We start from the raw sequence: 25,025 nt of genomic DNA on the forward strand, positions 1-25,025 counted from the left end.
TGTTACAGCGCCTAAGTTATGACCTCGGCAGTTGTTTCTCTGCTTTCTGTAAGGTGGGGGTGTGGAATGTGGTCTATCTATCTCCCCTGTCTTAGACACAGAGTCTCCTGCTGACACTCTTCTCTTCATGATTCAACAATTAAGCATGTCAAGAAAACAGTGTAACACATTCCCAGCAGATCAAGGATACAGAGTGATGCACATTTATCTAATGAACTAATATGTGAATATGTTCTGTTAACTCAAAAGTATAATGAGAACTAAACTACATACAGCTCACACACTCTATATTAAAGGGTATAATGTGATCTACAGCAGTATTCTAATTCAACTACTTTGATTACATATATAAGGTAACATATAATAACAGAATAATCTAATAGGTGCCAAAAAATGATTGATATTTCCAAAAACAATCACCTGTATTTAAACTGTTATAGATAAATTTCAAACTTATACCAGATATAGCTCTCATGAGTCATTTTAAACGTTTTTATCATAAAGTAGAAGTTAAGCATAACTTTTATATAGCCTTTATTTATCCAGGTCTGGTTTTTTTTCATGAAAGATCTGCTCAAGAGGGCAGCAGCAGATATTGTAACTAAAATATAAGATTCAATTTTATTTTATTTTCAATTTTATTTATCCAGCGCCAAATCACAACAACAGTCATCTCAAGGTGCTTTATATTACTGTAGGGTAGACCCTATACCGTTACAAAGCAAAAAAAAGTCACCGGGCCACCGAGCAAATGCCCAGTATCCCCAATGGCCAGTCCAGCTATGGTCGTGCCATCAGTTAACCCTTCGTGCCTAGGGTTGCCGACCTACAATAATACATACAGAGAAAAACCCAACAATCATTTGACCCCATATGAGCAAGCACTTTGGCGAAAGTGGGAAGGAAAAACTTTTTTAACAGGAAGAAACCTCCGGCAGAACCAGACTAAGGGAGGGGCGGTCATCTGTCACGACCAGTTGGGATGAGAGAAGGAAGATAGGATAAAAGACATGCCGTGGAAGAGAGCCAGAGATTGATAACAAGTATGATTCAGTGCAGAGCGGTCTATTAACACATAGTGAGTGATAAAGGTGACTGAAGAAGAAATACTCAGTGCATCATGGGAATCCCCGAGCAGCCTGCACCCATTGCAGCATAAGGGAGAATTTGGGGTCACCTGATCCAGCCCTAACTATATGCTGTAGCGAAAAGGAAAGTTTGAAGCCTAATCTTAAAAGCAGAAATAGTGTCTGTCTTAGCAGCCTCGCTTCTGTCAGTCTGCCCCAGGGCAGCTGTGGCTACAACTGTAGCTTGCCTCCACCAGTGTGTGAATGTGACAGTGAATGAATAATGGAATTGTAAAGCGCTTTGGGTGCCAGCGCTATATAAATCCAATCCATTATTATTATTATTATTATTATTATTATTATTATTATTATTATTATGAAAGGAGTCTTTTTTTATTTTATTTTATACTTAAACAGTTTATAAACCCCGCTGACCACTGCTCGTTTATCCGTGTAAGCACATCTGTGACACAGAAAAGTCACAGAAATGTTGGAAAGTTCTGGCGCAACACCGTGAGCCCGCGGGGCCTGCAGTGACGGGCACTTCCGTGCTGTGATTTAATTGGCTGAAAGTTTGTAAGCCAGTCTTAGGCTCCGCCTTCCTCCCCTGTGTTGAAGAGTAGCGCAGCAGTGCACTATAAAGGCTCTGAGGCGGGGTGGACCGGGTCACTGATCGGAAGTAACACAGCAGGTCATCACAAGACTGTGAACCGGCAGGCTCCCAGGCAGGTGAGTGGCTCATCCCACAGGTGTGTTCCGTCCTGACAGCAGTCAGCCATGTTTTTAAGCTGTTTAACCAACTAACTCGTGCGGGTTGCCCAGCTGAGCTTTAGCCTTCGGTCTTACTTCCAGTTAAAGCTGCGGAAACAGCTTTTCTTTTAAAGAGAACCCCATGAAGACGAAAAGCTAAGGCACAGATCGGGAGACTGATTCGGAGAAGCCGTTTGTTTGGTGCTGTGTTAAGTAACGAGTCATAGTTCCTCACATGGGTGAAAGTTCACCGAGTAGAAAGGGGAAGCAATGAAAGACGGACCTGATTAGCTCTGCTGGGAATCATCGTCATGCTGCTCAGAGCCTTTGCTTAAACTAATATTGTGCACTCGGTTACCTAAATCTTTCTTAGCTTCAGAGCCTTTCAAAATCAGGCAATCTGTTGTTGTGAGATTTCATCTCCGGTTGTGGCCTCAGTGTGTGGGCATGTGCTCTGAGTAGTTCAGACAGGTAGTGACTTTTCCCACTCGGATTCATTTTTCAGTGGATGGTTTCACAAGATAAAAGCCAGAGCTCAGTAGACCACATTATGTTTCACTTCTTTTAAATCGTCGGGTGACCCCATCAAATAAATCCAGGGACCATTGCAGGGCTCTGACATGGCCCAACACTGCAAGGATGTCACACACAAAGCAGTAGGAAGAGGCTTGATAGGATTTTAATGGCCACTTTACTGGATTCAGTTGTCAGTGAGATGATCATTTTGAGAAGTCTAAAGCAGCCGGTTGTGTTGCATAAAAGCCTTCTTCATAACTTGTACTGTTATCGCAGGTTCATCTCGCACTTGATATCAGGGTGCACAGTGTCAGACTTTGCTTTGTAATAAAACTGGTGAAGATCTCATCAACTGCCACTCAAGAAAAAAAAACCGGCGTTGCTCAACCAAGCTGTTGCAATAACGTGTAATTCTGAGTCACGCACAGGCCAGAAAGATCTCTTCTGGATTGCCAGAGCTCACGAAAAACAAAAGTTAAATGATTTTATTCACACTGACATCCAAACTGTGTGAAATGATTGAATAGTAGCTCTATAAAAATGCCAGTCGTGGCTGAGGCTGTTGGATTTGAGGCTCGTCTCTTGCTGATCGCCTCCTCCTGTCAGGTCGATGAAGCCGACCTGAGCACTGACTTCAGGTTGCCGCTGGTTGGCTGCACACCTCAGGATGCTGCTGGCTGTTTCTCCAGCAGGAAGATCTCAGGACTCATGCTTCTCCCATTCATCTGCTTCTGTTGTGTACATCAGGTCATGCATGTCAGACGCTTGTTAACAGCATCCCAGGTAATACAGGTGGAGTCCATTTATGTCTGTATGCCATCTGGCAGAACGCAAGCAGATGCCATCCACATGTTGCAGGCACCAAAGGGAGAAGGGACGGATTTTGCTGCAGATGTTTCTTTCCAACTGGCTAACGGGCCTCTTTCCTCCTTCCTTCTCTTGCTTGTATCTCTTTGTTGTCTTAACTATATGCTTAAGATACAAAGACAGGTATGTGCGTGTGCGTGCATATGCACAAAGACAGGTGTGTGTGCATGCATGTGCGCTAATTACCAAACTGAATATCCCCTCGTTGTTCAATGTGATGAGTCTGCCTACTCTGAGGTTTTCCGAGCTCAGGAAGTGTCCTTTGGGGGGAGTGACTACCCACCTAAGAAAATTTGGTCAGAGTACAGTGAAGCTAATGAGATTGTATTACCTCATTAAATAAAACTCAATGCATTTTCTTTAACTTGTAAAGAATATTATTTCTATATGAGACCCTAATTTAAAAATGCAGTACTGTGCAAAAGTCTTGAGCCACCCCCAATTTCTTAAAAAACTAATAATAATATTTCAAGAAAGTATGGCTTTTGGAAACAAAGGTTTTCTTTTTCACTTTATTTCCTTTCCTATTCAGTTCTTGTATCTCACTGTTGAATCTTTTTTGTTTGTTTAGCCACGTAACGTGACCTATGACACATTTGTCCACACATAACAGAAGACTTGGAAACAGGACAAACTTTAAATGGACTCTTCAGGCACTTTGTTACCAACAGCTTGTCCCAAAAAGACATCATTTGGTCCTCTTTTCTTTGGCTAATTGGAGATAATGTATCGGAATTTCAGGAGCAGGACCGCGCCTCCAAACGCGCTCCGTCCGGTTGTCATCTATATAGGTTCCCCCAGTTCTGCAAGCTGTTCATTCTCGTTTACGTGCCCCACCCTCCCTCCCTCCTTGTTCTCAATTATTTAACTTCTTCATTTCTATTTAGTGCATGGGGATCTGCCAGGCCCGGGAGCCACCGCCAGTCCCCTTTGAGGCCTTCCCCAAACCGCAGCTCAATTCATGTCAAACCATTCACTTTTACCTACTAAAACGCTGTCAAACCTAAAATGAGGATGTGGGCCCAGCTAGTGAAAGGAAGGATAAATGAATCTAGATTCCCAAAAAGCTGTTAGGTGAAAACTTGGCATCTTGGTATGATATGTTTACCTAAGAAGTGTGAGGTCTTTTTTTAAAAAAACAAACAAAAAAAACCCCATCTACAGCAGACTAACCATATCTGAAAGTCATGTCATTAATAAACAGGACAAAAAAATTCAGCAAAGACCAGACGGATGATTTGGACCTTCAGCCGATCTATTGTTCACTGACACCTCATCAGAAAATGTCTCGGTGGAAGGGCGGCTGTCAGGAAGCCTTTCTTGATGAAGGGAAACGGGGAGGAAAGGCTGAAGTTTATTCAGCACATCTGGGTAGAAAAACACACAGTGGAACAGTCAGTCATGGATCGGCCTCCCCAGAGCCTGGGCCTCAGCATTATTGAAGGCAAGGCAAGTTTATTTGTATAGCACAATTCAACAACAAGGTGATTCAAAGTGCTTTACAGAGACATTAGAAACAAGAACAAATAAAAAGCATGATTTAAAATTGATTAAAACAAACAAACAAACAAACAAAACAGTATATAAAATCAAAACAGATAAAATCAGAACAGTAGATAAAATCAGTAGTTAAATGTAAGTTTTGAAATTTAAGCTTAAAGTGTGGATTTGGTGCTTTATTCAAATGCAGCTGAGAACAGGTGAGTCTTCAACCTGGATTTAAATAAACTGAGTGTTTCAGCTGATCTGAGGCTTTCTGGGAGTTTGTTCCAGATATAAGGAGCATAAAAGCTGAATGCAGCTTCTCCGTGTCTGGTTCTGACTCTGGGAACTGATAAAAGACCGGATCCAGATGACCTGAGGGATCTGGATGGTTCATACTGGGTCAGGAGGTCATTGATGTATTTTGGTCCTAAACCATTCAGAGCTTTATAGGCCAGCATCAGAACTTTAAAGTCTATCCTCTGACGGACAGGCAGCCAGTGTAAGGACCTCAGAGCTGGACTGATGTGGTCCACTTTTTTGGTCTTAGTGAGGACTCGAGCAGCAGAGTTCTGAATGAGCTGTAGTTGTCTGACTGATTTTTTTAGGTAGACCTGTAAAGATGCTGTTACAGTAATCAAGCCTACTAAAGATGAATGCATGGACTAGTTTTTCCAGGTCCTGTTGAGACATCAGATCTTTTATCCTTGATATATTCTTGAGGTGATAGTAAGCTGACTTTGTTATTGTCTTAATGTGTTTTTCTAAGTTTAGGTCTGCATCCATCACTACACCCAAATTTCTCGCCTGGTTTGTGGTTTTTAGATGTATAGATTGAAGTTCTCTGGTGACCTGTAATCGTTTTTCTTTGGCGCCAAAGACTATTACCTCAGTTTTGTTTTTGTTTAGCTGGAGAAAATTGTGGCACAACCAGTCATTGATTTCCTCAATGCATTTACCAAGAGCCTGTACAGGGCCTCGGTCTCCTGGTGACATTGTGATATATATTTGTGTGTCATCTGCATAGCTGTGATAGTTTATTTTGTTGTTGTTTATAATCTGTGCCAGTGGGAGCATGTAGATGTTAAACAGAAGGGGTCCCAAGATGGAACCTTGGGGAACTCCACATGTGATACTTGTCTGCTCAGATGTGAAGTTACCTATTGATACAAAGTATTTCCTGTTTTCTACGTATGTTTTGAACCAGTTTAGTACAGTTCCTGAAAGACCTGTCCAGTTCTCCAGTCGTTTGAGTAATATGTTGTGGTCAACTGTATCAAATGCTGCACTGAGATCCAGTAAAACTAGGACTGACATTTTTCCACTGTCTGTATTCAGACATATGTCATTAAACACTTTGGTCAGAGCGGTTTCAGTGCTGTGGTTCTGTCTAAAACCTGACTGGAAGGCATCGTAGCAATTATTCTGTTTTAAGAAGTAACTGAGCTGTTGAGAAACTGCTTTTTCAATGATCTTACTTAAAAACGGGAGATTTGAGATCGGCCTGTAGTTGTTCATTTGTGTCTTGTCAAGATTGTCCTTTTTCAGTATAGGTTTGATTACAGCAGTTTTTAGTGATTCTGGAAACACACCTGATAATAAAGAAAAGTTGACGATCTGTAACAGGTCTGACTCTAAAGTCTTTGAGACCTTTTTGGAAAAAACTTGTTGGCAGGACATCTAAACAGCAGGAGGAGGAGTTCAGTTTACCTAAGATGTCCTCCAGGTCTTTGCTGTTAATAGGTTGAAACTGTTTCATGGTGTTTAAACAGTTTTTTGGTGGACACAGTACATATCCTGGATCTGCTGTTGATGTACCAATTGCTTGTCTAATTTTTTGGATTTTTTCAGTGAAGAATTTGGCAAAGTCATTGCAGGCCATGGTCGAATGAAGTTCAGCTGCCACTGACACAGGAGGGTTTGTTAGCCTGTCAACTGTAGAAAATAAGACCCGAGCATTATGGCTGTTTTTAGTGATGATGTCAGAGAAGTAGGACCTCCTTGCATTCCTCAGTTGTAAATTATAATTGTGAAGTTTCTCTTTATAAATGTCATAATGAACCTGGAGGTTTGTTTTTCTCCATCTGCGCTCAGCTTTCCTACACTCTCTTTTTTCATTTTTCACTAGTGTGGAGTTTCTCCATGGAGACTTTTTCCTTCCAGAGATAACCTTCACCTTAATGGGAGCAATAGTGTCCATTAAATTTAACATGTTAGCATTGAAGCTATTGACGAGCTCATTGACTGAACCTTTGGACAGGTCAGGTGTTAATGGGAAGACCTGGTTAAAAATTGCACTACTGTGTTCAGTTATACACCGTTTTGTGATCACTGTTGTTGATATATTTGTGTGGGCTGAGATTTTACTTTCAAAGAAAACACAGTAATGATCAGACAGGCCCACATCAGACACAGTAACCTTTGAAATGCTCAGGCCTTTGGAGATCAGTAGGTCAAGAGTGTGTCCTCTATTATGTGTGGCCTCTGTTACATGCTGAGTCAGCCCAAAGTTGCCCAGAGTGTTACTCAGGTCTTTAGTCCCTTTGTCCTGAGGGTTGTCCACATGAATGTTAAAATCCCCAGCAATAATTACACAGTCAAAATCAACACAGATCACAGACAGCAGTTCACTGAGGTCATTAAAAAAGTCTGTGCAGTATTTGGGAGGCCTGTAAACATTAAGAAACACAACTTTGGATGGGGCCTTCAGCTGTAAAGCCACATATTCAAAAGACTGAAAACTTCCAGGAGATAGCTGCTTACATTGAAATGATTCATTAAGTAAGACAGCAACCCCTCCTCCTCTCCTGCTCGCCCTGACCTCACTGATAAAACTGTAGTTAGGAGGGGTCGTCTCGATGAGAACAGCTCCACTGTTACTTTGGTCCAACCAAGTTTCAGTTAAAAACATAAAATCAAGGCTGTGCTCAGTGATTAAATCATTAATTAAAAATGTTTTCCCAGCTAGAGATCTAATGTTTAATAAAGCCAACTTAAGTGTTTTAGAGGTATTACTTGTCCCCTCGTGTTTGGGAGCAGTCTGTGGCACACAAGGTATGTTTACTATGTTTAAAGATCTTTTAGAGTGCAGCTCTCTGTGTTTTGACCAGGCCACATGTCTCCTGTCACCTAAAAGTACAGAAATTTTAAAACCTTCTAGTAAACAGGGTCCCAGCTTCTCCTGGGAAAAGTCATCACTGCCATAATCCTCACAGCCCGGACCCTTCACACATCACGCATCAGACTGCGGAGACAGGGCATGAAGAGGAACTAAGGGGGGCGAGGCTGGGCAATGTGACTTCGATTGCTCTGTTGAGGGTGGGGCTCGATGGCGAACCTTTGGCCGCTCTGGTGGGGGGTTTATGGGGGACAAAAAGGGATTGGGACGGGGGGTAGATCTGAGCCCAGCATTGACCCGCTCCATCATCTCCTCAGTGAATTTCAGGTGTGGGGAGGAGGGAGAAAGGGAGGGGGAGGAGGGTGATGGCCTGTCAGGGGTTTGGGGGACTGGGGAAGGTCGTGGTCCCTTGTCCTGGTCGTTGGTGTTGTTGAGAGAGTTGGAGGCAAATAGGGACCCCTCTTCTTGCCTTAGATGTCTCTCCTTTCTGAGGCTCTTCCTCAGATGCCATGGATGTCTCTCCTTTCTGAGGCTCTTCCCGGGTGGGGGCAAATGGAGCTCCTCCTCAAGGTTTCTGCTGGGCTTTGTCTGTTCTTGGAGTACTGTTTGTTCCTCTTTATGAGATAACTCCTCGTTTATCTCAGCCTTGGCACCAAGCACGGATGGATGACGTATGGAATAAAACAAGTTGGAGGTGAACAGTTTCACCCCTGACTTGTTAAAATTAAATCCATTTGCTTTGAACAGATGCCTGCGTTCCCAAAAAATATTAAAGTTGTCGATAAAGTGCACTGAGTGGTCAGCACATGCTGATATAAGCCATTTATTCAGTGTAAACAACCTGCTGAATCTCTCGTCTCCTCCTCTGACCGGCGGTACAGGTCCACTGATGAATACAGCTGCATTCAGAGAGTTTACAGTATTTAATAATCCAGTAAAGTCCCGTTTCAGAACCTCCGACTGTTGTTTGGACACATCGTTTGACCCTGTATGCAGAACAATGTTTGTCACAGTTGGATATTCATCTGCAATTTGAAGAATTCTCTCCTTCAGGTTGTTGACCATATCGTTAGGAAAGCAGAGGACTTTAGTGTTCTTACCGCACATCCTTTGTACATCCTTTACGGCAGAGTCACCCACAATCAGAGTTTCAGGCCTAGCCTTTAGCTTTCCCTGTGGCCTTTCACTTTTCAACAGATTTTCAGACCTTATTTCGCTGCTTTTAGATGGATGGTTGTCCGATATAGATCCAGGGTCCTTTGATAGTGGAGCAAATCTGTTGAAGCAGTGTGAAGAGAACAAAAGGCAGAAACACCCAAAGAAGAGCTTTGAATGTCCTTCAAGAAGCCTGGAGAACTATTCCTGAAGAGCCTCACAGAGAGCTGCTCAGAGTTCAGACTGAGCTGAAGGATAAAGCTGTGTACACCAAATTTTTCATATACTGTTCCATGTATATTTGCACGAGTTAACACATAATTTTTTGTATTATTATTATTTTTTATGGTGCTTCTGATACAGGTTTTTATAAATCCTAATTCCCACTCCTAGAAGAGACACGGCAGGCTGGCTAGGGTTGAAACGACCTGCAGTGAAACAGAATAAATTGCTGATTAATTTTACAGCGTTGCATGGCCCAGTTAAGTATTACATTTGATCTTCATTTAAGACACTTTTTCATTGTATTCATGTAATATGGTAGTTTTTCACTTGAGTAATTATTTTGGCCTAGTTCTCATTTAAAGAAATATTTGACACCAGCGCAGCACTGCTCGCCGTTTCCCGTTAGATTAATAATATCAGATGTCGTCCATTCTGCCTGCAAGCCGCCACGAGAGCTCATGAACACTCAGTGCCCTGCGGGACCGCGGTTCGTGCCATTAGTTCTGATTTTCCTCGGACTCTCATCCATATTTTGAAATTATCAGAACTTTCATAACCACAGAGTTCTCTCGCATGATTTATCATCCCTGTTTTCTTTTTATGTTGTCGTCACATTTCCTTCGTTTTGAATGCGAGTGCAAGAAAAATGTGAGGATCCGTGTTCTGTCAGGGAGCTGTGCTCGCACTTAGAAGTCCAAGAATTGAATTAAAGGAATAAGCCCCAGATGATTTTTGTTTCACTCTTTTTAGTAACAACAGGGACTTGCGATGTGTCGTCCAGCCATTTGTACTTTCTTTATTTCTAATACACTTCAAAGCATAAATCATTCTTGGGAGTTTTCCTTTGATGCTGCTGCTGCTGCCAGTGATGTTAGTCATGTTACCCTAACTGCTGTGAAGAGCTGTTAAAATGTCAGGCTTTTATTCTTGCAGTCTTGAATCACATTTTGGCTCAAATCTTTCCTTCAAACACAGATAATCATGGAAGAAGAGCTTAAAAATCATAAGTTCAGTGATTACGTATGCATAATGCTTACGCCTTGACTTAACAAACACCTGTCTCATTAATTCTTGCTTCATACACAGCTTTGTTTTAATGATGCTGGAAGTTGACAAGAAAATACTCACTTCCAAATGTATCAGTTTTTAATGTAGTTTCGTCTGTGTTACATCATAGTGTTGACAAATGAATTTGGCGTGGCTGAGCTGCCTTTCCGCATGCATTAAACTGACAGGACAAAGATTGCTGCGAGATAAAGTATACCAGCTATTTAAACACAGAGTATCATAGAGAAAGCCGTTATTTCATCATGCACAGTGGGCAATGTGAGGCGAGTCTCTGTTTCTGACACTCTGTATTCCACGACACAGATTGAATCCAGCAGTCACAATGGCAGACAGCGGGAAGACTAATGAGAGTGCAGCTCCGGCAGCAGAACCAGCTAATGGAGAGCAGCAGGTGAGGGGCACTGTGACCTGAAATGATCCCTAATGCATAACACGAGTCTACTGTGAACTCATTTGACACTTGATATTTCCCCGTTTTGATCATCTACTCTTGGAAATTAATAATTATTCCTTATTGATTACTAATACAGACCTGAAAAGAGCTGAACTATACTGTACTGTGAGACAGGATTGTGCTTTCAATAACGGCGACGGTTCTATTTTTGTCCTAGACTGTTGTTTCACGAGTGAGCAACTTGCCCTTGGTCAGTTTGGCGTGCGAGGTGGTTTCAAACGCCTACAGTACCACCAAAGACAGCGTTCCCCTACTGAAGGGAGTGATGGATGCAGCCGAGAGCGGGGTCCGGACTCTGGGTGCAGCTGCCACCGCAGGGACCAAACCTCTCTTGAACATGATCGAGCCACAACGTAGGTTCCCATCTCTGCAAATCCGATGTAACGTATGATAATCGCACAAAGATGTACCTCAAACAGATATTTCATGCTGGTTGCGCATTAAAGGTGAGAAGCTGAAGTCAAATCCATTGCTGCCTCAGGGATAGAATGCAATAGAATCATAAGACTGTTTCTTTTATTGTCATGAGAATAAACTTTCCAAATTTTATCGTGGTGTAATTTGAATCTCTGACACTCATCCAGTTCTAGCTGTACTGTAAACCTGACACGATGCCTGTTTTTTACGGAGTGGTATTACTCTCACTGATTCTCGCGTTGTGCACTTGTTGCAGTTGCCTCTGCAAACGAGTACGCTTTGAAAGGATTGGATAAGATGGAAGAAAAGTTGCCTATTCTTCACCAACCAGCAGACAAGGTCAGAATATTTTAATGTAGCATCAAAAAAACCTAACCCTATTGTGCTTAAATGCTGTCATAAAAATCCAAAATGATAGACTTGATAAAGAAAACAGCTCTCTGGCCTCCATGTGCTTGTTTTCTTCGTATTGGTGCATTCTGGATGATTTTGACAATACAGAAAACGCAAAATGCTTCGCTGATCATTGCAGATTTACCTCTTTTCCACTAACGTGTTGTCACTGCTGGCACTAATGCAAACTGAGTAGTGGCAGCATTTTACAGCAGCATGAGCACAGTTTATCAGCTAGCATTAATGATAAACACTGGGGTAATTTCAGAGGAAGAAAGTCGTGGCAGAATTTTATTTATTTATTATAGTCGGCACCAAATCGAGCTCCGGCACCACGTTGGTTTTCAAAAGAAGGTAATTATCTTATCTCGACTTCCTCAGGTGGTGTCAGACACAGTGGGAATGGTGTACCAGTCTGTGGCAGGGGCCAAAGAAGCCGTGGTGGGGGCTGTGATGGGTGGCGTCGAGCTGACCCGGGCAGCAGTCAGCGGAGGAATCAACACAGTCATGGGCACCAGGATGGGCCAGATGGTTAGCAGTGGGATGGGCCTGGCCCTCAGCCGATCCGAGGACTGGGTCGACCAGAACCTACCGCTCACTGAGAGGGAGCTGGGTCAGTAGCTGTGCTAATCACTTCATCGAAAACACTGGGTGGTAATGAACCCGTTTGCCTGTTGTTGAATTATATGAATGTGTCTTGACAGATAAAGGTTTAAAAAATGAATAATTGAGATTATCCCAAAAAATAGGTCACAAAAGCAGGATGAGGTAATCTGGTGAAATGGGGGGGGGTGGTCATCATGACTGTTGAATTCGACCACCGTGACTGAACACGTGGATGGTCGGTGCTATTCATAGAGAGGCAGGGCATTCCAGTGAACTTCCCTTCTGTTAACTTGGCCCAAAAAGTACCTGCAATTTCCAGCACTCACAGCTTTGACACCTGCTACTGTGATGTCATGTTATCATGACAACCTGCCATACTCCACTGTGGAAGCTGTGAAAGAGCCCCGTCTCTGATTATGGCTATGTGGCACAATTGCAACTGTGGCAGCAGCACAGTTGAAGTTGTTCCTTTAACCATCAAAGTGGCTTTTATTGAAAGCACAGTGATGCAGCGTTATGTCCTTTTGCTTGCACAGAACTGATCAGAGGCTCTGTAGTGGCTCTTAGCAGCAAAGCTTCAAACAGATGGAGGGGAAAAGTGTTTCCATCAGTCATGACATACCCAACACCCTGTGCAATGAAGATGCTACGTATTTTAACGGTCTATTTCTGTTAGTAATGTCAGGGTCACACATCTGATTTAGCACTCGCCTCTTTCAGCTGCTGTGGCCGAACCTGCCAGCAGCGAGGTAGCTACCTCTTCAGACAACCCCAGCTACTTTGTCCGGTTGGGGAAACTCTCCACTAAGGTACAGGAACGAGCTCTTCAGCACTCTTTGGATCGGGCACGTCACTACCGGGACGCAGCCTATGGTACGGTGGCTCAGATTACCATCACTCTAGACCTGCTAGAAAGCGCCCGCGCCAGTCTCGGTTCAGCAGGTAACCAGATAGGAGGAGCCTCTGAGAAACTCCTGCAGCGCTGGACCGAGTGGAAGCAGAAGCACGGAGGACATGATGGGCAGACGGAGTCTGAGCCAGAGCCAGACGGGACCAAAAATGAGTCTGAGGTCAGGACCGAAAGTCTTTGAAACAGATTATTCAGCTGTGTTTTACAGATATATTTCATAGCAGCATTTTTACTTTGACCTCCTAAGACCCGAACTGTTTCATGTCATGCATTTTTAATTTCTTTGCTATTTGGGCTGATTGGAACCTGATGAAGGTAAAAACAAAGAATTGCCTGATTTATTGATATTTTTTTTTTTAACCTGATTTTTGTTCCTTAGAAAATGAGATCCACATATGAGAACATTTGTTTAAAATTTAGTATTGTGGTCTAGACAACCCAAAATGTGATGTCCACATTTGACCTCTGACCTCTCCTTCAAGGTAAATAGACTGATTTTTGAAGGTTGAAGTGATAATGTATAATGTGTAGAGCCACCTTATGACCTCCTCAAGGTCATAAGGTCAAATTTTCATGTCTTTTGTTTCAAACGGCTTAATTCTTTTGCCCTTTGTTTGTCCTGGCAACATTTACATTTCACATCTGCCTGTCTGTCAAGTTGATCACAGAATGTGTGTGTTAAAGACATTATTGTCAAAAGGAAGGGAATGAGCTGCCTAGTTAATTAGAAATGTATTATATGATATAATCTCTATGAATAATGTCCAGTTACTTGCAGATCAATCCACGATCTGCTCCTAGATAATGTTTGTCTTTACTGCACTAAAAACTTGTTGAAGTACATTTAAAAAGAACAAAGAAACAATATTAATATATCCCCTTAAATAAATGCTGCCCAGAGAGTGAGCTTGCTTGGCATAGGTTCACACTCAGAGCTTTTTATTTACTTTCCGCCGTCATTTCCTTCTGTGTCATTGTTGTGCTGTTTACATTTGGACTGTCCCGTTATCTTAGCTTTACATTTTATTCATTTGGTTTTTGTTTCCACTTACGTTCACAGCAGCTTGAAAGGCAGACCCTCTCTATGGTGCGTGGTCTGAGCGACCAGCTGCGGTCGGCGTGTGCCAGCGTGGTTTCAAGTGCTAAAGGTCTGCCGAGCACAGTCCAGGACCAGCTGACCGCGGCTCGACAGTCTGCCGAGGAGCTGTATTCCTCTCTGAGGAACACGAGCACCATCACGCCGGTCCTCCTCGATCGGAGCCGTCATCAGCTGAACCAAGTACGCGTCATGCTTTGCTGTCTTTACTGCTCCAGCTGTGCAGCTGCTTAATTAAATGTAGCTCATAGCTCGAGTTTTTAGTTTCACCCACAGCGCCACCACTCTCCACGTTAGTTCTTGTGTAATGTCACTGGAAAGTCCCATGCACTGCTGATGCTACAACATTCAAGTGTATGTTATACACTTACCAACCACTTTATTAGGTACATCTTGCTACTGCTGTGTTGAACCCTCTTTTTTTTTTTTTTTTTTTTTTTTTTTGTTTGTACAAGGCCTAATTACTGGTATTTGAGTTACTGTTGCTTTCATGTGAGCTCAACACAGTCTGGCAGCAAGGTCAGGTTATTTTCCTGTGACGTCACCAGGCATTTTTATCTGGAGAACTGCTGTCTTACACATTGGATAATATTATTAATTTATTTGTTGGACCATTCTTAATCCTGGATATGGTCGTGTAGGGAAAAGCCCAACAGATCAGCAGTTTCTAATCATCTTTCTTTCCCATTCTGATGCTCAATCTGAACCTCAGCAGGTCGTCTTGACCACATCGAAATGCAGAGAGTGGCTTCCATGTAATTGGCTGATTAGCTATTTGCATTAACAATCTGCTAATAAAGTGGCTAGTCAGTGAAACTAATTTGTTTTCAATCTCTGATGGTGCTCAGTATTATTTCAGATCATTTATCCTCTTATTAACTGTACATTTTTATTAAAACTGTACTGTTGTGTGTGTCCATCCCAGGTTCAGAAGTCTGTGGATGGTGTCATGGACTATCTACTGCACAACACGCCGCTCAACTGGCTGGTGGGACCGTTCGCTCCTCAGATCACTGAGCATGCAGAGGGCGACGTGGCAGAGAAGGCCGGACCAAACGAGTAGACGCGAAGACTTCCTGTGCTCCTCTGAGATGATTCAAAGTGGTGTTAGGGGACTATTTCTAGATGTTGATGAACCAGCTCAAAATAGGTGCCATAATATTCATGAAAAACTGTCATCATCATAATTCTATCAGTTTTTGACATGTCATTTATCATGCAGAAGTTAAAATCTAAAATGTGGCCTTAGGAAATGATTGTTTTGCACTTTATTATTTATGGTAGATTTGTTGGTTTTTTTTTTTTTTTTGTTGTGTTTTGTTAATCTCTGAAAGATTAATGTGTCTTTAAACATTTTTGTTTGGAAGGAATTCAAAACCTTCCCAAAACAAAGTAAAATCTAGTGGCGTATAGGAAAAATAATATAGAAAAGACATGAGGACATCTTGAATCAGATGCATTTAATTTGTTTTCGAATTTTACCTTCAGTATTCTCTTTCTGGAAAGAGTTAATTGTCATTAAACTGATATGTAAATAAATTTCTAACACTGCAGAATCATGTATGAGCGAGTGACTCTTTATTTATGTTTGGAAACAGCCTCACACACAGGTTAGAAACAGGAGATGGTGTCAAACAGAAAAATGAGGATAAAAATAAGTCTAGAGAGATTATTTGTTTTGTGAAGAAGAAATGATTGATTTCCCTGTTTCATCACAAAAATGGAAGTCTTTTTGTGGATGTGGAACTCAAGAAGCAGCATTAGATCAATAACATAAAACAAATTAACTGTAAGATTAAAACGCCTAAATAAAAAGGCCAAAGTCAGGGATCGTGTCCACAGAGGGACTGGGGCCGAACGATGCTGTTCTGACCTTGTGTGTGATGATCAGCTGTGGTGGTGGAGGTGGTGTAGGTGTAGTTTGCTGTGCTGGCCCGTCGCTCTGAGGGCTGACATTGGCGGTGACGTCATGGTCGTTGTTTCGAATGTCGGGAGCTAGCGCTGGGTAGGAGGCCGCGCGCTCTGCTGGGGACACAGCTCACTCAAATCTGAACCCCTCCGTCGTCGACAGCCGCCGATTAACTACGTTTCAGGTAATGTCTTCATTCCCGACTGATTCGGCAGATTCCCGGGATGTGGTACCGGTCATAAACCCAGCCGGGACGCTGTTGGGAGGCGCTCTAGTTTTGGGTTGGCTGACTGCGTTAGCAACTCTGCTAACAGATAGCCCGCTAACACTAGCGTTTATTCGATTGAAAAGCCGCGATCTGCGTATAGTTCGTCACCGAGGACGCTGTAGCATTTAACTTTCGTATTTTTCACGATGACACAGGGCCACCGGTCGAGTTTCGTCCTTCCTTTTACACCTGTATGCAGTGTCAGACAGACCAAACGTCCAGCGAGGCTGTTTGCTAATGTTTGCTGTGAGCTATTCAAGCACAGGACGCCAATTGTTTTCTTGTGCGGACAAACTCGGACTGGGAACAGCCAGCTGGAAGTTGTTCGGCTAAACTGCACGCAGCGCAGTTTTAACGTTAGCCAGCGCGGTTTCGTACTGACGGGGTTTTTGTTTTATTCTTGTTGTCTTTTTCACAACTTTCTCCATGACCAAAAACGTCTTGTGCGGCGGAAGAAAGCGCGAAACAGCTGAGTTAGCGCATGTTTCACACACCGTCATTTACCTTCTAGGGTGTGTGTGTGTGCGGCTCTTTGGACCCTTTGTTTCCGTCACCGTGCACAGCTCTCCGTGTTTGTTCAAACTAATCCCACAGCTTCCTACTTTTAAAACTCGTGCTTGCTTTGATGTTGTAAGAGGTGCAGTACATTCGGCGATCCGTTTCACTGGTATTTCTATTGCTGCTACGTTTTTGTGTTTTCTAATAATTTTGAAGCATAGTTTATTTATTAGTATTTTCAGTGTGCCAAAGTCCAGGCCTGATTTTGCAGTAATCGTGGACTTTGGCCTTCAGAAGTTGGGGTTGGTCTTAATTTTGGTTTATGAAGTTTATAAAACTGCAACAGACCTTCATTACAGCTGCAAGTAGTGGACCATAACCTTTAATTCACAAAGACCTCTTTTCCACTTGTCCAGTGCCTAATCTAGAGCTGGTTCAATGCATTCCAGTAAATGGGGGGGAGGGATGACTACTTTCTGTGCCAGAAAAGTGTGAACCAGCTCAGTGCTGCAAATTTACTGGTTGTAAAAGTTGGAAGGGGCTTTAGCTAGAAAGTAACAGTATTTGCCAAATAAGCCCCAGGATTTGTCTGCTGTGATTGTCTTTTTTCTTTAAGCTATGTAACGATCAGTCCTCAAGCCTTTCAGAGCTGGACTGGCTCTGTGTCGGTGCAAAAGAGGTAAAAGAAGTCATGATGTGCTCAAACTCTACTCTCATGCTGCAATGCCAATCTCCAAGCTCTTTTAGCTCCAACCTAAAAGCTTTGTAATCAAACAGGGACTGCTAATTATTCTCACTAACTTCTGCAACCCCATTTTCAGGATTATCCTCTCCCATCCCCCTTACCCCCTCTGTCAGAGCATGGCTCAGGAGACCAATCAGACGCAGGTGCCAATGCTTTGCACTATGGGATGCGGTTTCTATGGTAACCCCCGCACCAACGGCATGTGCTCGGTCTGCTACAAGGAACACCTGCAGAGACAACAGGGAGGGGGGCGGTCCAGCCCCCCTGGAGAGAAAGGTAGGAAGATGGGAGAGACATGACCTATAAAAAGCAGGGGTCTGCTGGATAAGGGTGTACCAGGTGAATAAGTCAGGAGCTTTTAAATGGGAGTCACTCAAAAAGTGCACTGGAAATAGGGAGCCGAACTAGCTAAAAGGGGCTGGAGAACAGAGGTAGCATTAGCTGCCTACACTGTGGCATCAGAAAGCAAGAGAGTTACATTGCCATCTGTTGTTGTACATTAACTCAAAGTGCATCTGATCATGGTAAACAAATACATGTAGGGAATGTCAAGACGCTTAGAAGCAAGTGGAAAGTCATCCATGTGTGAGGCAACAACAGATTTTTGTGACTGATCTGACTGTCCTCCCCCCTCCCCGACACACACATGCGTGCACACAGCTGCTACTTCACCAGCGGGATCACCAGGATCGGCCGGTACAACTGTGGAGAGCACAACCTCAGAGCCCAGTACAGAGGTGGCAGGAACCCCACCTGAGGAACAAACAACCAGGTATGCTGAGTTACGCGTAGAAAAGCGCAGAGAGCCGTGTTGTTTCATTGAGTCATTGTGAATCAGTGTTTTAGATGTGATTCATCAAGGAAAAATATACTCCGTGTTGGCTCTTTGACTAGTCCAGTCAGTTCATGCTAGTACCGCAGCTTGCCTCTGCAGAAGGGTAGGCAGTTGTGTGCATATTTATTTATGAAAACAAAACCTTCTATCACCATGGTGCAGTCATTTTCTGGGTGAAAACATTTTTACCTTACCCGACGACCCCAACCTTCTAGTAAGAACTTTTCAGCTATTTCAATTTGCACGTCGACATTGACAGGTGAGGTTGTGATGAGCTTCTGATGATTATCAAAAGCCAAATTAAGTGTACGATGGGCTGTGTTGTCATTGACACTGGAAGAAAATTAGCTAGAGGATGGTGTAGTTTAAAACTTAGCTTGAGGCCCTGTTCTGAAAAACTGCAGCGTAATGCTGAATAATTTTTTGCTGGCCAAGTTCTTTTTCTGCTATTCGGCGTTTTGAAGGGCCTCTTTTATAATTTGCTTTAACTTTACCATTGGGCTAACCTTTTTAAATGTTAAAAATGGATTTAATTCACTGTGAGGAAAGTGCGATAGGTAAGAAAAGTTCTGCGAGGCTCTTGAAATTGCTAAAAATGGTTTTATATTGCAGCGTGTGCACTGGATCTGTTTCCTCCCAAAGGGGACAAAACCAAAGCAAAGAGAGTACCAAGATAAATTTAATCATTTCAATTCTTTTTTTTTTTTTTTTTTTTTTTGTGTGTTTTTTCAGTATTTTTATTTAATCTAAACTGAAATTTGCTGACTTGATTTGATGCCCTGTTAGTCCCAGCTCCACCAGCCCAGTAACTCAACAGATGACAGCTATGAGCATCTCCCAGGATTCAGGAGCTGTGGATTCTGATCGAGCAGAAGCCGAGGAGGGTGAAGAGGAGGGTACTTCAAACAGCACAGGTAAACATCGTAGAAAGCAGTAGTTCATTCCCTACCCACCGTCCACACGGTCGGCCCTACTCAAAGCAGAGGAGTACACTATTAAGAACTGCTGCGTGAATAAACAATGGGACGCACTCGCCACCGTGTTCCGGGAGCGTGCCTGAAGTGATAAACACAATATGCTCTGTGATGACTCCATTGGTTTTCCCGTTTTATTTCATTTTGCCTTCTGCTGTGTGGCATGTTCTGTGTTGCAGTCAAATAACTGTGTAAGGAAATCGTGTTTTTACGTGTTTAAATAATATTTTATAAAGCTTAAGTTACGGCCTCTGACCCGGCTAGCATATTTGATTGGTTGAAGTTAATTGTGTTGTCTTTTGTACATGTGCATAAATAAACATACAGCTGTTTTACATACAGTTGCTTTGTTTTTCCCCACCAGAGCCAGTCGGGGAAGCTGCGCAGGCTTCGTCTGATGGCGACCAGACTCCTGATAAAAACAAGAAAAAGAATCGCTGCTTTTCTTGCCGGAAGAAAGTAGGACTTACTGGTAAGTGAGGGAAGAATTTCACTCAAGTTTCTTATCTGTTTATCCTGTGTTTTATGAGTCGGCAGGGGTTCCTCACCCCTAATAAGACATTGATTTGGCACACGGATGTATGTGGTGCAATGTCAAAGACATCTTTAATATTCTTCGCCTGCAGAGCTTTTGGAGCTAAACCTGTTTTTAAAGGACAATAATGACAGCTGCACACAAATGATTCATATGTGCATTTATTCTGTGATGATTGCTTATGTACAGCGAGCGACATTCTGCACTTAAGTGATACATTTCACAGTGTGCAGCTCGGTCCTTTTTTTTTTTTTTGCTTCATAGGAGACTCTGAGACTTAATAGCAATGATTATATATCAGCTTAATTGAGACCACATCCTGAGTTAGCATGTAAAATTGAGCAACATCATCAAGGCCCAGTCAAACTGAATTTAATTAAAACCTTACACAGGGCAGTGTAAGAATAAGTCTGTAAAATAATCGGGATGTAGTAGGACTGGGTGATGCATTTCTTTCTTTTTTAATATAGCCTCAGTCTCCCTCTGCACCTCGAGCTGACTCTGTTTTCCTGCAGCTTGGAGAGAGACACAGGGCTGTTCCCAACAATGAAAAATAACTCTTTAGTTTACGGATAGACAGCATGAAAACTGAGTTTTCATAATGTGTGTGTGTGTGTAACCAAAGCTTATTAACTTTTGGAAATGGTACGCTAAAAAGAAGTCGGTGAATTTTACCTCACAGAAGTTGGAAGATCTGAACCAAGTCATGTGGTGAGATTTACCGACCTAACAAGGCAGCAGTCAAGGAACAATTGCCGTATTTTTTTTTTTAAGGTCAAATGAATGTTTTTGTCAGTGGTGTCTTAGTAGTCTGGTCTGATGGCAGGTAATGCATCAAATATGCTGTATATAAACCCAAACATATGTGGGTTTTACTGCTGGCCCTATCTACTGCAGCACATAGTTTCCTTGCTGCTCTGTCCTCTTGTCTGTTCTAACACACTGATTTGGGGTCAGCACCCGAGAAATGAAACAATCCCAAATTGAAGAAAATAGCCATTCTGCCCCAAAACGAGATGTGAGTTTTGGTCTCTGGTGTCCAGATACATGTGATATCTATAATAAAGCGTCCAAGTTTAATTGCTTCTTTTTCCTCAAGGTTTTGACTGTCGCTGTGGCAACCTGTTCTGCGCCATCCATCGTTACTCCGACAAACACGACTGTCCCTATGATTACCGGAGCGCAGCCGCTGCCCAGTTACGCAAGGAGAACCCCATCGTAGTGGCTGAGAAGATTCAGAAGTTATGAGGACTGAGAGCAAAAAAGAAGTTTCTGACTTTGTGAATTTGAACAATGGCGACTTGGATGAAAACACCTGATATCGTGGCTTCATTTGTTCATGGTAGTGTAAAGCGGGCGGGGTGGGGGTGGTGCGGTCGCAGCCACAGTCCAGACACTTCCCTTACTAGCATCTCCCCCTCTCTCCACTTGTGGCTGCAGCGCGCGCGTGTGTTTGTATGAAAGTGTGTGTGTGCGTGCACATTTGCTTGAGAGCTGGGGAGAGAGCCATGAGGGCTTGGTGGACATTTGTTTTGCCGTGGGAAGGGCAGGAATTTGATTTTTACCCCTTTTGTTTTTTTTGTTGTTGTTGTTTTTCCACTTAGCGGGATCGTGTGAGTGTATTTTTTTATACAATCCCTGTAGGTAGCTGAAATGAACGAGGATAAGCTGTTAAGGAATGTGTCAATCGGGATAATGACAGAAACACATTTAGGGGGTCTAGTGACTCATGTATCAGCAAGACCTTTAAGGGCTTTGGAATATAGTATTTTATCCCAGACTGAAAAATGATGTCAACTACTTGTCAAATTGGCAACTCCTTTACTCTGTGGGCGACCACATGTAGTACTCCAAAGTCTGAGTTTTCCACATGCGTCTCTCTTTGATATGTAGGCTTGTATGGATACCGGGTGCATGAACAGTCATTGGAAGGGGAAAGCCGGGGAGGGAAACAAACGACCTTGACTTAACTGTGTGATTGATTTTTTTTTTTCTTCTTTATTTTAATGAGCGTATGACATCAGAAGATCTATATTAATATATTGTAGTTAGCTTGAATTGTGTGATTGCATTCTATTTATTTTTTATTGTTTGGTTGGTCTGTGCTGGAGGATTGGCAGCATGTGTCCGCGAATCTTTAACGATTTGCTCTTAACTTTTTCTTCGATTATATTTAAGTAATTCCATCCTGATTATGTAACCAGTGAAGAAGAAAATGCGCGCCCGAGCTCTGACGTGACGGAGCGGAGCCCGGCTGAGCCGCTCGGAGGGAGCGAGTGCAGTAGGATGTCAGTGATTAAGGCTTTGGGTATGAAGCACAACGACGTATGTCCGCTGCAGAGCACAAGCTACGGTGCCATGCCCGCTCAGTTTTGTTCAGCATTCGGGTCACTTGCAGTTTATATCCGAGCTGTATCGCAGCCTTGCTGATGAAATTGCCTTGTCGAGTTGCTGAGATTTTCTTCTTCGGTAAGGCGGCGCGCTCGCCTCGAATGACCTTTTATGTTCTTCGGAGCCTGTATGAAGCTCCACGTTTCTCCTACCACCAGCAGACCACTGACACATGCTGAATGAAAACTGACCCGGGTCGCAGTTGCTCTCATAGACGATGGCGTACGTTCTGCTCAGCGTTGCAGTGCCGCAGAGTTGCGTGCTGTGCTTTTACAGTGTGCTCAGACTGCTTCTAGCTAGCTTCTTCTAGGAAGATCAGTCCCACGTGCATGTGTGCAGTCAAACACGCGTTGCTGTTTTGTGACCGCGTAGTTTGAAATGAAGCTGGAATGTTTAAAAAGCCGCACAGCAGTAGCACAATGCATGGCCGGAACCGTAAGGTTCCCGTTAACAGGACTCTGTTTTTTTTTTTTTCCTCAAATGTAAATACCATACAGCTCCTCTTCTTATAGTATAACCTCAATGTAGATTTTTGCCAGGTAATAAAGGTGGGGAATTAAGGCAACAAATAGTACTCTCTGTATTAAAGTGCTTTTCATAATTATCCAAAAAAATGTGCTACAACTAGCACTGATGTTTTCCCCATCTTGTTTCCTCATTAATTTTTCAGGTTTTTACGTGTAATGTTCAAATTGTTTAATAACCACTAGTATCCCCTGCAGGCCACGTGGTTTCTATTTTACCATACTAGCTACACTCTTAACCAGCCCCCCCTCCTCCCTCCCGAGCTATATTAACGTTGCTGAATAACAGAGTATCTCAGTCAGAGCTTTTATCCTGTTACTGATTTGTAGCAATAGCGATATTACTGAAAGTTTAAAGGGCCCCAAGCAAGAAATAGAGGGTTCATCTTTTCATTATTAAAAGCTTTCCCTGTAAATGTTGCTTGATGCGGTTCATTATATATTAATGAAAGCTGGAGAAAAGTTGCATTTGAATTTTCAGGGAATGCAATTTAAAAATAATCCACCGCAAAAGGCGAAAGAGAGGAATCACACTCCTCCGTGTGTCGGCTTAGTTCTGCCTCTTCTGATTGAAAAAGAGCCTTCGTCGAGTCTTTGCGTTAATGGCCGACGTGATGACTTGGCATGCCGACGGCGAGACGTTTTGCCGTGGATGAGTTGAGCCCGCAGTGACGGTGATTTAACTTCTTCCACCGTCACACCTACAGTGTAAATTTCAAATTGAGAAGGTGTTAACTGTGATATTCAGGGGGACGAGTGGTTGGTGCTGCTCTGCAGTTCGTTGTGTTTTAGACACAGAATTCTCAGACTTGGTTGATGATTATAAAACATCGTTGCATACGGTAAGCTCGGTTTTCCTTTACAGATTAATTGTCTCTTCATGGGAGAATTTTCCTGTGATGATTGTTCAGTTATGTAAATCATGGGGGGTTGCATGGTTTACGCTCATTTTCTATTGACTGCTCATATCAGTGCTCCAAACGTTTCAGCATGTTTTTCCTGATAAATGTGAGCAGTTTGAATGTAAACCACCACAAGTCACACGATAAGTCGTGTTGCCGTCAGACTGACTGTCCGTTGGCCGACGATGGTTGTCTTTATGTGATTTGAGACATTTGAATCATTCAAATCTTTTGACTGTTTGACTTGCCACCAGCAATTAGGGCTACGTGACCTGAGTAACTGAGATATTATCAGTGCATATACTTGTGTTTTGTTTGGGGTTTTTTTTCCCCTTTTTTGTTGCATTGATTATTGTTTGATGTTCTCACACCTTTCATAATCAGTGTCTTCATCATGCAAGGGTTTTGATTGAGAATAATAAACTTGTGAGTTAGGATGAATTTTCTTCAGCTTCACTGCAGGAATAAAGACATATTATTCTGTCTTTCAAGATGAGCTTTAGGGACTTGAGATGAAATCTACGATGTTCACAGAGGTGTAGTTGCCGTCCCTTGGCACTCCAGTCCCCCAGAAACACCACCAGATATCTTTTTATTTTTTCTTTTAAGAGTTAGGATTGTATGATGTGTAAGAGTAAGTATAAACAATAAAATCACAAAGTTTATTTTAATTTACACTTGTCGTTTGTATTTATTTGTCTTAATGTATGCTAAATAAATACTCATTTTAAATCCAAGCTCCTTGCACTCTGCTTTAGAAGAAAACCTCAGTATTTTACTGTGATACAAGCTGCATGTGGAGATGTGGAAATATACGCGTTTTTACAGCTAATGTAGTTGTGCTGTTATCACCACAGCGGGAAAAGCGTATTTAACTGTTATAAATGACTTTTCTATGATTTTTCACATTTTTGTAAAGCCATCAAGTGGGCCAGTTTGTAGCCTTTGGAGGTCTTGTTCTGATCTTTCTGCAGTTTGACAGCCCTGCCCTAAGACGTAGGGGCGCCACAGGTCAATAAAGGTTATCACCTTTATCCATACTACTTTCAGATCTCCCAGAATGCTTCTGTCTATAGAACAAGGGCTTACTTTGAGTATAAACATGCCTCTGCACTCATGAAATTATTCCCAGGTCAACACGTACAACACCAAAACACAGAATGAGGAAATATCTTTTGAAGGAATGACTCAAAGGGGCGGAATGACAGGAATGACACCGGGGGCGGTCGTGGCTCAAAGAGTTGGCAGTTCGTCTTGTAACCGGAAGGTTGCCAGTTCGAGCCCCGGCTTGGTCGTTGTGTCCTTGGGCAAGACACTTCA

The 25,025-nt window shown here is 42.7% G+C and overlaps 2 protein-coding genes across 3 annotated transcripts; both read left to right on the forward strand.

The window, feature by feature from the left end:
• The first annotated feature begins 1,713 nt into the window (after nucleotides 1–1,713).
• plin3 (perilipin 3) lies at nucleotides 1,714–15,411 on the forward strand. Its single transcript, XM_085347558.1, has 8 exons — nucleotides 1,714–1,796; nucleotides 10,552–10,639; nucleotides 10,860–11,055; nucleotides 11,376–11,458; nucleotides 11,894–12,125; nucleotides 12,839–13,188; nucleotides 14,089–14,307; nucleotides 15,050–15,411. Exons 2-8 carry the CDS (start codon nucleotides 10,571–10,573, stop codon nucleotides 15,185–15,187), a joined length of 1,287 nt encoding a protein of 428 aa, XP_085203684.1. The 5' UTR covers nucleotides 1,714–1,796; nucleotides 10,552–10,570; the 3' UTR covers nucleotides 15,188–15,411.
• Nucleotides 15,412–16,089: 678 nt separating this feature from the next.
• LOC146607607 (AN1-type zinc finger protein 5) lies at nucleotides 16,090–24,359 on the forward strand. Of its 2 annotated transcripts, none has more exons than XM_085347913.1 (6): nucleotides 16,090–16,217; nucleotides 17,621–17,820; nucleotides 18,205–18,316; nucleotides 19,166–19,293; nucleotides 19,718–19,825; nucleotides 20,988–24,359. In XM_085347913.1, the coding sequence occupies exons 2-6, from the start codon at nucleotides 17,661–17,663 to the stop codon at nucleotides 21,134–21,136; spliced, it is 657 nt and encodes a 218-aa protein (XP_085204039.1). In that variant the 5' UTR covers nucleotides 16,090–16,217; nucleotides 17,621–17,660; the 3' UTR covers nucleotides 21,137–24,359. The 2 variants fall into 2 exon arrangements, with proteins under 2 accessions (XP_085204039.1, XP_085204040.1); XM_085347914.1 differs by lacking the exon at nucleotides 16,090–16,217 and adding an exon at nucleotides 17,378–17,478.
• The last annotated feature ends 666 nt before the right edge of the window (nucleotides 24,360–25,025 follow it).

The sequence above is a fragment of the Diplotaxodon limnothrissa genome, linkage group LG23 (genome assembly GCF_057381915.1).
Source record: "Diplotaxodon limnothrissa isolate DT_005_m linkage group LG23, D_limnothrissa_male_GT1.1, whole genome shotgun sequence".
NCBI classification, from domain to species: domain Eukaryota; kingdom Metazoa; phylum Chordata; class Actinopteri; order Cichliformes; family Cichlidae; genus Diplotaxodon; species Diplotaxodon limnothrissa.